At 59.3% G+C, this 12,451-nt stretch overlaps 1 protein-coding gene and 1 pseudogene across 1 annotated transcript; both read right to left on the minus strand.

Annotated features, from left to right (window-relative positions):
- On the minus strand, positions 1 to 1,473 carry LOC119564187 (annotated as a pseudogene).
- Positions 1,474 to 5,067: 3,594 nt separating this feature from the next.
- On the minus strand, positions 5,068 to 10,876 carry LOC122463741 (melanoma-associated antigen E1-like). Its single transcript, XM_043535210.1, has 4 exons — positions 10,748 to 10,876; positions 8,091 to 8,207; positions 6,997 to 7,149; positions 5,068 to 6,080 (listed from the first exon to the last, which is right to left on the minus strand). The coding sequence occupies exons 1-4, from the start codon at positions 10,794 to 10,796 to the stop codon at positions 5,209 to 5,211; spliced, it is 1,191 nt and encodes a 396-aa protein (XP_043391145.1). The 5' UTR covers positions 10,797 to 10,876; the 3' UTR covers positions 5,068 to 5,208.
- Between the last annotated feature and the right edge of the window lie 1,575 nt (positions 10,877 to 12,451).

Below are 12,451 nucleotides of genomic sequence, written 5' to 3' on the forward strand. Positions count from 1 at the left end.
GAAGTTTTAACCTAAGCTGGTAAAAGTAAGCTTAGGAGGTTTTCATGCAGGTCTCCACATCTGTACCCTAGAGTTCAGAGTGGGGAAGGAACCTTGACACCTGTTTTGCGTTCTCGTATCTTCCACTAGACTCGGAGGCACTGCTGCCGAGATCGTCGACAAAAGCCGCTTTGACCAGAGTGAGAAAAGACCTGCCAGAACTTCTCTCCCACAAAGAGATAGAGGATGGGGGTGAAGCAGGCACTGAAGCAGGACGTGAGGGTGTAAATGACCAAGAGGGTGCCCATCACTGACTCTGGCACCTCCTTCTTGGAGAGCTTCAAGCCGTGATAGAGGTGGTAGGGCAGCCAGCCAAGAAAGAAGGAAACCATCGCGGCCACCATGACTTTGAAGGGCTTCCCAGCCCACGTCAGCTTCTTCTCCTTCATCTTCAGCCCAACATGGACATAGAATCCCGTGATGGTGCAGAAGGGCAGCAGGAAGCCCAGCAGGAACCGTACTGTGAAGACAGCCACGTGGACCCGTCTCCCCAGCCCCTGTGGCGCGGCTCCATTCCAGTCTCTGGAGGGCGTAATTGTTCATGCAGATGATTCTGCCCCCGTCCAACACCCGGGTCTCCCGGAAAGCCAGGTAGGGAGTACTGATACAGAAGGAGGCCAGCCACACGCCCACAACCAGCTTCCCAGCCCGGGGCACGGTGCGGTGATTCCGGCACCAGATGGGGTGGTGAGAGAGGGTGTAGCGGTCCAGGCTGATGAGTGTGAGAATGAAGACAGAGGAGAACATGCCCACGGAGATGCAGGTATTGAGGATCTTGCACATGGCTGTGCCAAAGACCCAGTGGAAACCCATGAGGAGGGAGACAATGAAGAAGGGGATCACCAGGGTGAGAAGGAGGTGAGAGGAGACCAGGGAGAGGAACCAGAGCACGGTCACTGTCCTCCTCATCTTCAGTCCCAGCACCGACATGTACAGCCCGTTCCCCACCACACCCACCAGGAAGGTGGCGAAGAGCAACACTGCAGAGGCCAGGTGAGCGGAGCTCACAGCTGCTGGGGTCTGGCTGGAATTTTCCCCAGTGATTGGTGGGAGAGTCGTGTCCATGGTACCCTGGGGAGAGACAGAAGAGGGGTTGGAAGGGATGACAATAGACAGGAAATGGGACAGTGGAAGAGGAGGAGTGAAGAAATAACAGAAGGGGTTAGGAACACACTATTGGACAGGACATAGTTCGGTATGCTCTGGTCCTCCAGAATATCCAGGCTGGGTATTCTCAGCAGCTGGGCTATAGCCGGCGGAACTCCCTGCTACAAGGCAGAACTATGGGCCGCAGAGGAGGAAAAGAGGGATAGCAGACTGGGGAGGAGTGGGGAAAGGGGGCAATCTGGTAGGTCAAATACACAGCGAAGCTGAGAATACCACATTGCTGTGATCTTGATGACGGGCTGGCTCAGAGGGGTGGGGAATGGGACACAGGGCCTTTCCTCCCTAGCAATCGCCAGCTCCCACCTGTCTCCAGAGCAGGGACTAGCTGGCTCAGGGAGGCAGGGATCGGTGCTGTTGACTCCTAGCATGCAGGAGCTGGTGATGGTGGAAGTCACTGCTACAAGCTGGAAAAAGCCGCCCCACTCCCAACCTTCTGTGCTCATCTGCCTGTCACAGGAATTCATGCTACACCCTGACTTGTGAGAGTGGGCAGGGTCCTTCTCATCCTCATTATAACACAGGAAGCCTCAAGCCACTGACCTACTGCTCTACCCCCCCGCCTTGCTGCCAGCCCTGCACAATGTATTCTATCCTAAATGACTCTCTTGGATTCTGCTGGCTCTGGAATCTCATTTCTTGTAAGCCTCTCAATGTGTTCAAACTCAAAGTCTATGGGTTCTAGATTCCCAACTGGGTCTAGAACCTCGGGGTCCTTACCTCTACCTGGGACAGCGCCCCCCATGGCCTTGTTAGATTGGAGTTCTTTCTCCTCTGCAGAATGGCCTAATGGTTAAAGGGGGGGTGGGAGCTGGGACTCCTGGTTTCTATCCTCGGCTCTTAGAATGGGGTGCAGGGATGGGGGTCAGAACTCCTGAGCTGTGGGAGGGATGTGGGGTCTGTTGTCTTAGAGCTTCATAAGTGGGAAACATCTCATCAGATTAAATGTGAAAAGGAGAGAAAAATTCACCCATGTCAGAGATCTCACCTCCTACTTCTGTCTGTTGAATGCTCCAGGTTAACCCCAGTGCGACCCAGTGGCAGGGAGTTTATTGGGCTAACCCCACTGACACCCAGGTGTCCAGAGGGCCCAGAGCTGGGAGCTGGAGCAGGCCAAAGCCAGCAGCTGGAGTAGTGGAGAGCAGCCAGGCCAATGGGGGCCAGGGCTGAGCTACACCAGAGGGCCCTGGGCAGGGACAGGAGGCCTGGCAGGCCTGGATTGTAGGGGGGTCAGGACCCCGACTAGGGGGTGATGCTGGGGAGAAGGTTCCTGCCCCCAGCGCCTGAGGGCGTGTGGGCACTGCCAGAGCAAGTGTCCGACCCGCGGTGTCACCGCAGCGTAGCTGGGCTTGGGACGGGTGAGGGACAGACGGTGAACTTTCCTTGCATCCCAGAGACGGCTCAGAGCCGATGCATAGAGGAGACATGGAGGGTCAAGTGGCACCCCAGAGTGGTCTGCGGAGAGGGACTCTCTCCTTCTCTCCCTGCACCTCTCCCCACTGCACGTTCGGCCGCTCTCCCAGGGATCCTTGTCGGGGTTACGAGGACTCTGCCGCGAGGGAGGGAGGACGGGGAGCCCTCGAGGGCAGGCCGGGCTCCAGCTGAAGGGAGTGGGAGCGAGGATTCAGATCCTGTCACTGTCCAATTCCACTGAGATGCTGCAGAAGCCAGGAAAGTCCCCCATAAGAGCGGGACCATTCCCCCGCTTGTATAATTTGCATCACAAACAGGATCCCATCTGTAGGATCCACCCCACTGCTTTACTGGTTGGATCTGGTCAGGAGCCCTGTCATGGCTGGACTTGAAGAACCATGGGCCCAATTTGCTGAACTTCAGCGTAAATTATCAGACCAGGCTGAGGCATTACGAAAAGCTACACCCGAGCAGAGAGAAGATTTGTCACTAGCTAAGAGAATAAGACACCCACAGACAGGAGAAGCTATGAAAGCTTCTGCTATTTATGCCCCACAGCAGCAGATGTCAAAGAATTCAGTGGGTTCCTGATTAGACCAGGTGTTATGGTGGAGGAGTGGATCCAGTCTGTGAAAGCGGCGATGCGCCTGCTAAGAGGACCTGAAGATGATCACGTCGACTTTGTAAAGGATCACCTCCAGGGCCAGGCCAAGGCCACAGTGAAGGTCATGGCAACGGCAAAAAAAAGATGTGGAAAAGGCATTTGAACTCCTCCTAGAAGTGTGTGGAGACAAGGTACCTACTGGGCCCAGACTAAAGGAGTTCTCTGAGAGAAAGCAGGAGCCCCAGGGAAACTGTCCAGGCGTACGGGTGATTCCCTCTGCTGTGACATGAGCAGGAGGCTTAAAAGAAGAGTCCGGTCAGAAGTTCCATGAACTCATGCAAGCTGCCATGACGCGGTCGGAAGAGGAAGCTCCCGTGAAAGAGACTGGGAAGCCCTCACAAAACATGGGATCAATAAACCCAAACCTGAGCTAAACAGTCTGGCTCCAGAGCAATAATGCAGCCCCAGATTCATAAACCTCTACCATGATGCACCCACAAGAGGGGGCTGAAGGCACCCGCTGGCTTATACACACATATGTTTCCGTGCGAGGAGAAAGCCCGCTTGGCAAACTGAAAGTAAAAGCCAACAAGCCGGTAATGAGGCCGTCCTTTTTGTCCGGCTCTGGCTGCTGGGGATTGAGGAAAAGACAGAGCAGATCTGAACAGAGTGGAAATCAGAACGCTGAGATGGTTGCTTGGAGAGCCAAGGAAGGACTGTGTTGGAAATGAATGTGGGAAGTAGGAAGCTGGCACCAATGAAGCAGAGGGAGTCCAGGCTTAGCCGGTTTGGCCCGGGGACATCAGAAGACGATCCAGAAAACAGGGTGTTTTAACACCCTTCGGTCAGAGGCGGCTGGAAGACCCAAAGCGAGATGGCTGGACGACACACAGAAGGATCTGATTAACCGCAGAGCTGCTACAAGGCAGACTGAAACGGAGAACTGGGGTGACCCCGTGCGTCTGACCGTGATGCAGGCTCTCTGGGAACATCCCCTTCTTATAGCCAGGCCCCGGCTGCCATGGGAGACCCCCACGGCTCCGCTACTTCAAGACTGGGTCCCTGGGTCCAGCACGTGTCTTTCCTACCATGGCTCCTTCGGCAGGTCCCGAAGAGTTTGCACCCCCGTTGGAGGCTGAACTGAACTGACGTTCTCCGGGGCTGTGTAGCTCCCGGCCTCTGCTGCCTAACTTCCCCATCGGGATATTTCTCACCTAATCTCAGGGCATGGAGCAGCTTCCATATGAGGTGAGACTAAAACGATTAGGGCCGTTCAGCTTGGCACAGAGACGACTAAGGGGGGATGCGACAGAGGGCTAGAAAATCATGCCGCGGCACGGGGAAAGTGACTAGAGAACTGCTATTTCCCCTGTCCCACAGCACCAGAACCAGGGGTCACCCCATGAAACGAACAGGCAGCAGGTTTCATACAAACAAGAGGATGTACTTTTCCCCACAGTTTACAAGTAACCTGTGGAACTCATTGCCAGGGGATGTGAGGGTGGTCAAAAGTACAGCAGGGTTCAAAAAAGAACTAGAACTGTTCCTAGAGGATAGGATCAGCCATGGCAATTAGCCAAGATTGTCAGGGACACAACCCCCTGCTCTGGGTGTCCCTAAATCTCTGACTGCCAGAAGCCGGGAGGGAAAGACAGGGGTGGGTCTGACCTAAATTACTGTGTTCTGTGCATTTCCCCTGAAGTTATGGTTGTGCCAGTGTTGGGGACAGGGCACTGGACTAGCTGTGGCCGCTTTTATGTTCTTACCGGGCCTCGTGATGGTCCCACGCACGAGAATCCCATTTTCCCTCCATTGAAATAAATAAATAAAGTTCCAGAGCGTTTGGTCTCCAGTGTGTTTTATTCAGTGCAACAATATCAAGGGGATGTGAGTCCGTGCAGGAGCCGAGAACGCCTGGAGGGGAGAGGGGCTGACGCAGGCTGCAGGGTGTATTTCAGTGCAGTGTGGCCATTGCACCCGGGGGGGAATTAAGAGAGAAGCTTCAGCAGGAGGAGGCCAGCAAAGGCTGGGAGGAGGAACCCGGCTGGTCCTGGAGCCGTGCCCGCCGCGCCGGAGGTTGTGGTCGTTGAAGTCATCCCTGCCGCACGGGAGGTCGTGGCTGCTGGAGCCAGGCTTGTCGCGTTGGGGGCCCCGGGCCCCGGCGTCACATCCGTTGCGTTGGGGGCCCCTGTTCCCGGAGGCACGTCCGTCGCATTGGGGGCCCCTGTTCCCAGAGGCACGTCCGTCGCGTTGGGGGCCCCTGTTCCCGGTGTCACGTCCGTCGCGTTGGGGGCCCCAGTTCCCGGAGGCACATCCGTCGCGTTGGGGGCTCCTGTTCCCGGAGGCGCGTCCGTTGCATTGGGGGCCCCTCTTCCCGGAGGCACATCCGTCGCATTGGGGGCCCCTGTTCCCGGAGGCACGTCCGTCGCGTTGGGGGCCCCGGTTCCCAGAGGCACGTCCGTCGCGTTGGGGGCCCCTGTTCCCGGAGGCACGTCCGTCGCGTTGGGGGCCCCGGTTCCCGGAGGCACGTCCATCGCATTGGGGGCCCCTGTTCCCGGAGGCACGTCCGTCGCGTTGGGGGCCCCGGTTCCCGGAGGCACGTCCGTCGCATTGGGGGCCCCTGTTCCCGGAGGCACGTCCGTCGCATTGGGGGCCCCTGTTCCCAGGGGCACGTCCGTCGCGTTGGGGGCCCCGGTTCCCAGAGGCACGTCTGTCGCGTTGGGGGCCCCGGTTCCCGGAGGCACGTCCGTCGCTTTGGGGGCCCAGGGCCCCGGGGGCGCATCCGTCGCGTTGGGGGCCCCGGGTTCCAGAGGTGGGTCCATCGTGCCAGAGGCCGCAGAGCCTGTCCAGGAGGGGTGACCTGGAGAGGGGGAGAGATCCATAGGGAGGCGCTGACGGACGGGCTGATGCTGCATCCCAGGCCTGCACCATTCACCCTGCACAGTGACAGGGAGCAACAGTGCCCCCCACCTGAGAGTGAGGCCGCAGGTACCCCCAGCATCCCCCAGATACCCCCTCCCAGTACACCCCCCCCCCAGCATCCCCCAGATACCCCCTCCCAGTACACCCCTCCCTCCAGCATCCCCCAGGTACCCCCTCCCAGTACACACACCCCCTCCAGCATCCCCCAGGTACCCCCTCCCAGTACACACACCCCCCAGCATCCCCCAGGTACCCCCTCCCAGTACACACCCCCCCCCAGCATCCCCCAGGTACCCCCTCCCAGTACACACACCCCCTCCAGCATCCCCCAGGTACCCCCTCCCAGTACACACACCCCCTCCAGCATCCCCCAGGTACCCCCTCCCAGTACACACCCCCCCCAGCATCCCCCAGGTACCCCCTCCCAGTACACACCCCCCCCCAGCATCCCCCAGGTATCCCCTCCCAGTACACCCACCCTCCAGCATCCCCCAGGTACCCGCACCCAATACACACACACACCCCTCCAGCATCCCCCAGGTACCCCCACCCAGTACACATCCCCTCCAGCATCCCCCAGGTACCCCTCCCAGTACACCCACCCTCCAGCATCCCCCAGGTACCCGCACCCAATACACACACACACCCCTCCAGCATCCCCCAGGTACCCCCACCCAGTACACATCCCCTCCAGCATCCCCCAGGTACCCCCTCCCAGTACACCCACCCTCCAGCATCCCCCAGGTACCCGCACCCAATACACACACACACCCCTCCAGCATCCCCCAGGTAGGTTCCAGGCAGCGGGAGGTGCAGAGGGATGGGGCAGGAGAGGCGGAGGTGGGGGGAGGTACCTGTAACCGCGCTTGTTCTGCAGGCGTCCCCCATGCAGCAGGTGAAGCTCATCGTTATTTCCATTCCATTCCCGAAATTCACAGAGACGGGGCTGTATCTACATTGGCTGGATGTCACACAGCCCTTGAGAATGGTTTGGGTCTTCCTTCCCGCTGCACAGAAGGAGACATCTGAGATTTATTCCCCTTCCACTCACACCCCATCGACCGCCCTGTGCCATTAGCCTTCCTTTACCCATGGGGAAACAGAGGCACAGGGAGGGGAAGTGACTCACCTGAGGTCCAGCAGGGCTAGACAAAGCAATTTCAGCACCTAAATCCAGCGTTTACATCCTCAGCTCCCCACTCTCCTGCCACGGGGGAATCAGGTTCCAGGGAACGTTTAACTATTTCATATCACATGGGGCGGTTTCAACAGGGGAGACAGAGAGACCCACCCGGCTCCAGGGGGCCAGGCACGACCGTAGCAGGGGAGAGACCTGGGCTGAAGACCCCAGCCCGATTCGGGCCGAGTGGGGATTTGAACTTGGCTCCCGCAGGGTCCAGCTGAGCGTCCAACCCCTGGGGTCTCCTGGCAGCCCTTCCTCCACAGCCGTCATTAGCAAGGAAGGGCTGATCCAGTTCAGACGCCCGACTCCCAGCGAGGGGCTCCCGGCCGTGGATCCCCAGAGATCCAAGATCTGTGCAGCCCAGATTTAGGGGCTGAACTGCGGGTGGGGGGGGGCTTAAGCCACACCCCTCTCCTTGGCATTTCCTATTGGCTGATTTCGGCGGCTGCCTGCTCTGCATGCTGGCTCTGGTGGATCCCATCCTCAGGTGTCTCCCTCTCCCCATGCACCGTACGGGGAGCCGGGCCCCGACCCACTGGCTGGCGAGTCGCGTGGGGGTTCGGCATCGCCATGCTGAGCCGAAGGCCCCGTTGGGGAGCCAGCCCACAGGGTCTGGCATAGGACCCAGGCGTCCTGGCTGCTTAACGGCTGCTCAGACCCATCCACCCCATGCCCTTCCCAGAGCTGGGACTAGGAGAGGACCCAGGCGTCCTGGCTCCCCAGCCTGTCTGCTGACCCAGGTTGGGTACGGCCCCTCTCACCTACCCCATGTCACTTCTGTCCGAGCGATGCCACAAATGTCTTCCCCAGCGGCGCAGGCCTCCAGGTCGCCCGTGCAGTTGGTTCCTGGTCCATCGCAAACCTCACACTGCAGACAGGCCCCTGGAGACGGAGCGAGAACATGAGCCACCCGGATTTGTTCCTCCTTCGCCTTCCCCGGGGCTCTGCGGGGAAGCACCGGGTGCAGGGCCCTGGGGTCCCTCTTCCACCGCGCTGCCCCAGTTTGGTCCCTGGTCCCAGCTGGCTACAGGCATTTCACGCGTCTCCCTGGGTTCACTGCAGCTTTTAGTTCACCGGGCGGTTTTCCCACCTCACAAACCCCAGAGAGATCCCCAGTGGGTGTGAGCTGGTCTCGCTCTCAGCAAGTGTAAGCGGCGGAATAGTCCCGCTCTTGTGGGGAACTTTCCTGGCTTCTGCACGACCCTGGTGAAGTGGGCTAGCGAAAGGATCTGAGTCCTCGCTCCCACTTCCTTCACCCAGTGACCTCCCTGCCCTTGAGGGCTCCCCTTCCACTCTCCCGTCTGGCAGAGTCCTCGCAACCCCAACAAGGCTGGGTCCAGGATTCCTGGGGGGCTCGACCCCCAACCCTGCTGTGGTCACCTAGGACAGGGGCTAGGGTGTCCCCACTCCGGGGGGCTCTCTCTGCACTGGGCACTTCTCTGACCCACTGACCATTACATACAAGTTAAAGCAAATGCAAGTTATTTAATTGACAATTAATGTTAAAAAGAATAAGGGAAAATGGGAAAGGTGAAAGGAAACACATCACCCCGCTCTGTGGCAGGGAACATCACAAACAGCGTCTCTGGAACGTCAGGGCCGTTCACAGTCTGCTCCTTGTAAGTCCCAGGCCCCCTGCTCCGGCCCTGGCCGTGCTGCAGGGATGCTGGGGGTCGGACACTCGCTCTGGTGGTGGCCACACGCTCTCAGGCTCTAAGCGGCAGGACCCTTCTTCCCAGTGTCGCCCCCGCCCTGTCGGTTACGATCCAAGCCTGGCCTGCAGAGCCTCTTGGCTGAGGCGTCTCCCTGGGCTGGGCCTGCTCCCCAGGGTCCCCCTCGCTCTCCCCAGCTGCTCACCGCACCCAGCTCTGGACGGCTCCAGCCCCAGCTGCACCGCTCGGTCTCTGCTGCTCTGCCCCCAGCTCCCTGGGCTGCTTCTCTGGCCCCTCTGGCTCTGGTTGCTGCAGCTCCGCTCCCAGGACAGGGGCTGCTCCCTCTGGGCTGCGCCTCTGGTCCCCCTGGATCTGGCCCAGCTCTGCCCCCCAGCTCAGCTCGGGCCCCGGCTTTCTCCTTAGCTCGGCCCCACTCTGTCTGTCTGACCCAGGCAAATCCAGCTCACCCGGAGGAGGGGACCTGACTCCCTGATTAGCCTGCCCGCCCTGTCATTCAGGCTGACCTGGAGCATTGGCCTCTCCCCGTTGTTCCTGGGGGCTCAGTCTCAGGGTCCTGATTCCCCATCGACCCTTCCCACTTTTTAGTACTGGGAGCTAGCAACTAAAACACCCCCCCGAATGTTAGTAAGGGGGCAACGGTCTCCTTACACAAGGGCCGATTGACACCTGCCATCGAGTCCAGTGCAGCTGCGCCCCCCTGACACCGGCTGGGCCCCGGCCCCATGGACACCAGCTGGGGGTCACATCGACCTGGCCTTCATATTGCCTTGAGCTCCTGCTGCTGAAATTCAGATCCACTGCCTGTCACACAACAGACGATCCCCTTTCGAAATGCCCTTGGCCTCCGGCCAGCTCTGAAACGTGCCCCGTCATGACACGGTTCTAGTGATTTAAACTGTAAATATTTCCTCCCATGTCCACAATTGTTTCACTCGCTGTCACGGGGACTGTGACTTCCAGCCCCCTCCTCCTCGGACACTGTCACTTGGATGCCCCCAGCTCAGCCCCCGTTATTCTCTGGCTGTTTTTCGGTTACGGTCAGGAAAAAGTTTCACCCGGCTGGCGGCTCTGAGCTGTTGGTTCGTTGGAGAAGTTAGGAAATCAGCCCCTGAAGGAACAGACCTCACTTGCAGTAAAGAGAAAGCCAGGAGCACAGGGTCTGGTGTAAGACCTGCGGTTGGACCCAAAGTCAAAGCAGAGAGTTACCAGGTCAGCGTCTGGCACAGGGTTGCTAGTGTTGCTAAAACACGGGTTCTCCTGAGAAGTACCAGGCACCGGGTATTCATATAAACACGTTCCAGAAGGTGAGGACAGGTCCACCCCAACATAAAACTACCCTATAAATACCGCCCTGGGAGCCGGCCAGGGCCACACCGACCCCCCAGTAAAGCCAAAGGTAGGAGGACAGAGTGATGGATGGACATGGTGTGTTGGAACCAACAGGAGAAGGTGCAGGGTGGTGGCTAACCCCGTCGGGAGTGTGATACGAACTTGTTTGTATCAAGGTGTAAAAGAGAAATCACAGGGGGGCACCTTTGCCCGGCCTGGGGGGCAGCAGAAAGTCCTGCTGTTGACTGAGCTGTTAGGACCCTGTAACCACGCAGCCGGGACGCTAGGACGGTGTTTTCTCAAGCCCGTTCGCCGCCGAACCGAGCCTGCGGTCTTTGTGGGTAATACCATCCAGGTCTGCTGTGCCCGGACGGCACACGGAAAGACCAGGCACGCACGCCAACTGCCAACCCCACTCACCCGTCGCCAGGAGAGCAGCGAGGATGCAGACGGCAAGAGAAGCCCTCATGGTGATGGGGAAGCAGGAGATCGGCGCTGGAGGTCTCGGATGCAGCCAAATCTCTGGCCAGGGGGTTTATCCCAGATGGGCTGAAATGAGATCAGATGAGGGATTGCACATGCATGAGCCCGTCGATAAGGTGAGTGGAACCCCTGAGCCGTTTGCCACAGCTCTGGAGTAACCGCTCCTCTCACCCCTTCATGGCTGGTATGTTCATGGCACCCACCCGGAGAAGTCAGAGACAACCTGAAATTCTCCTGCTGGAAGGTAGCAGCGTAAGGTGACTCTGTTCTGGGAATCCAGAACGATCACACACAGAACCAAAAACAAAAGGGAGACAAAGCAGGCTGCTCCCTAAACAGAGGGAGACAAAGCAGGCTGCTCCCTATGGCGGAGAGAGACCACTCACCCACCTTGTTCTAGGCTGGTTCTTTGCAGGCTGCCTCTGGTCCCACACTTCCCCGCAGAGCCCCCAGCCTGCCAGCAGGACCAGGAAACTCCACTCCCCCAACCCACGCACTCTTAAAGTGAGAGCTGGCCATTACAAACAGGCCTCAATACACAACGTCCAGCTCCCTGCAAAGCCGCTCTCAGCCATGCACTACTTTTAACAGCGGAGGGATCCCAGGGCCCGGGCCAGGACAAACCCATATCCCTCTTCCAGAGCCAAATTCCCTCTGGGCCCCCTCCGCACAGATCAGGGCCTGGGGCCCTGCACCATCACCCCATGTTCCCCAGGGGGAGGAGGAATTTTACTGGCCCCTCCCCCACACGGAGTTGGGGTTTTGCTCCCCACACCACACAGCTGTGACACCTCTCCCACCCAGTCGGGGTCATTCATGTTGCCACAGACCATCCGGCAGCCATAGACTGGGGGAGACATTCCCCCTCCCTCCTGGGGGCAAGAAGCTCTGTCCTCACCCTCGCCCACCCTCTGTGCACTGCGCTTGGGGGCTTCCCACCCTTGGGGGGGGTCACGGCATTGCCAGTGCTCTGCAGCTGCCTCAGTTTCCCCACATTTAGCTGGGGGCTCAGCCTCATGCTCTGTTCTGCCCCATGCTCCCTGGTAAGGGTGGACAGAGCTGATTTTCTGGGCCCGGCTGAAGGAGTCCAAGAGTCTACGGGGGAGTCAGAGAGTCCCCTCTCCGGCGCGGCAGCTGGCGGGACTCTCACCTCACCCCACCCTCAGTCTCAAGTAGCTGTTTGCATTCGCGGGGTAGAGAACTGGAGCACAATGGTGCTTCTCCTTTGATGCAAACCCGCCACACCCATCAGCTGCACTGTTTGCATGCTGGCTCTTGCCTTCATCAGCATTCATAAAGTGGAGGAGTGGGGGTGGGTGCTAGGACTCCTGGGTTCTATGACTGGCTCTGAGAGGGAAGTGTTGTCTAGTGGTTAGAGCTGGGGGACGGGGAGGGGGGACGGGACAGGACGGGACTGGGAGCCAGGACTCCTGGGTTCTCTCCCCAGCTCTGGGAGGGGAGGGGAGTCTAGTGGTTAGAGCTGGGGGACGGGGAGGGGGGGACTGGGAGCCAGGACTCCTGGGTTCTCTCCGCAGCTCTGGGAGGGGAGGGGAATCTAGTGGTTAGAGCCGGGGGCTGGGGGGGGGGGACGGGACGGGATGGGACTGGGAGCCAGGACTCCTGGGTTCTCTCCCCAGCTCG

Source organism: Chelonia mydas, chromosome 24 (genome assembly GCF_015237465.2).
Source record: "Chelonia mydas isolate rCheMyd1 chromosome 24, rCheMyd1.pri.v2, whole genome shotgun sequence".
In the NCBI taxonomy this organism is placed as follows: Eukaryota; Metazoa; Chordata; order Testudines; family Cheloniidae; genus Chelonia; species Chelonia mydas.

Coding starts and splice junctions, on each gene's coding strand:
- LOC122463741 (XM_043535210.1), bottom strand. CDS start 10,796: ATGAGGGCTTCTCTTGCCGTCTGCATCCTCGCTGCTCTCCTGGCGACG. Junction 7,150..8,090: donor TCGGACAGAAGTGACATGGG/GTAGGTGAGAGG, acceptor CCTTCTGTGCAG/CGGGAAGGAAGACCCAAACC. Junction 6,081..6,996: donor CAGAACAAGCGCGGTTACAG/GTACCTCCCCCC, acceptor CCCCCTCTCCAG/GTCACCCCTCCTGGACAGGC.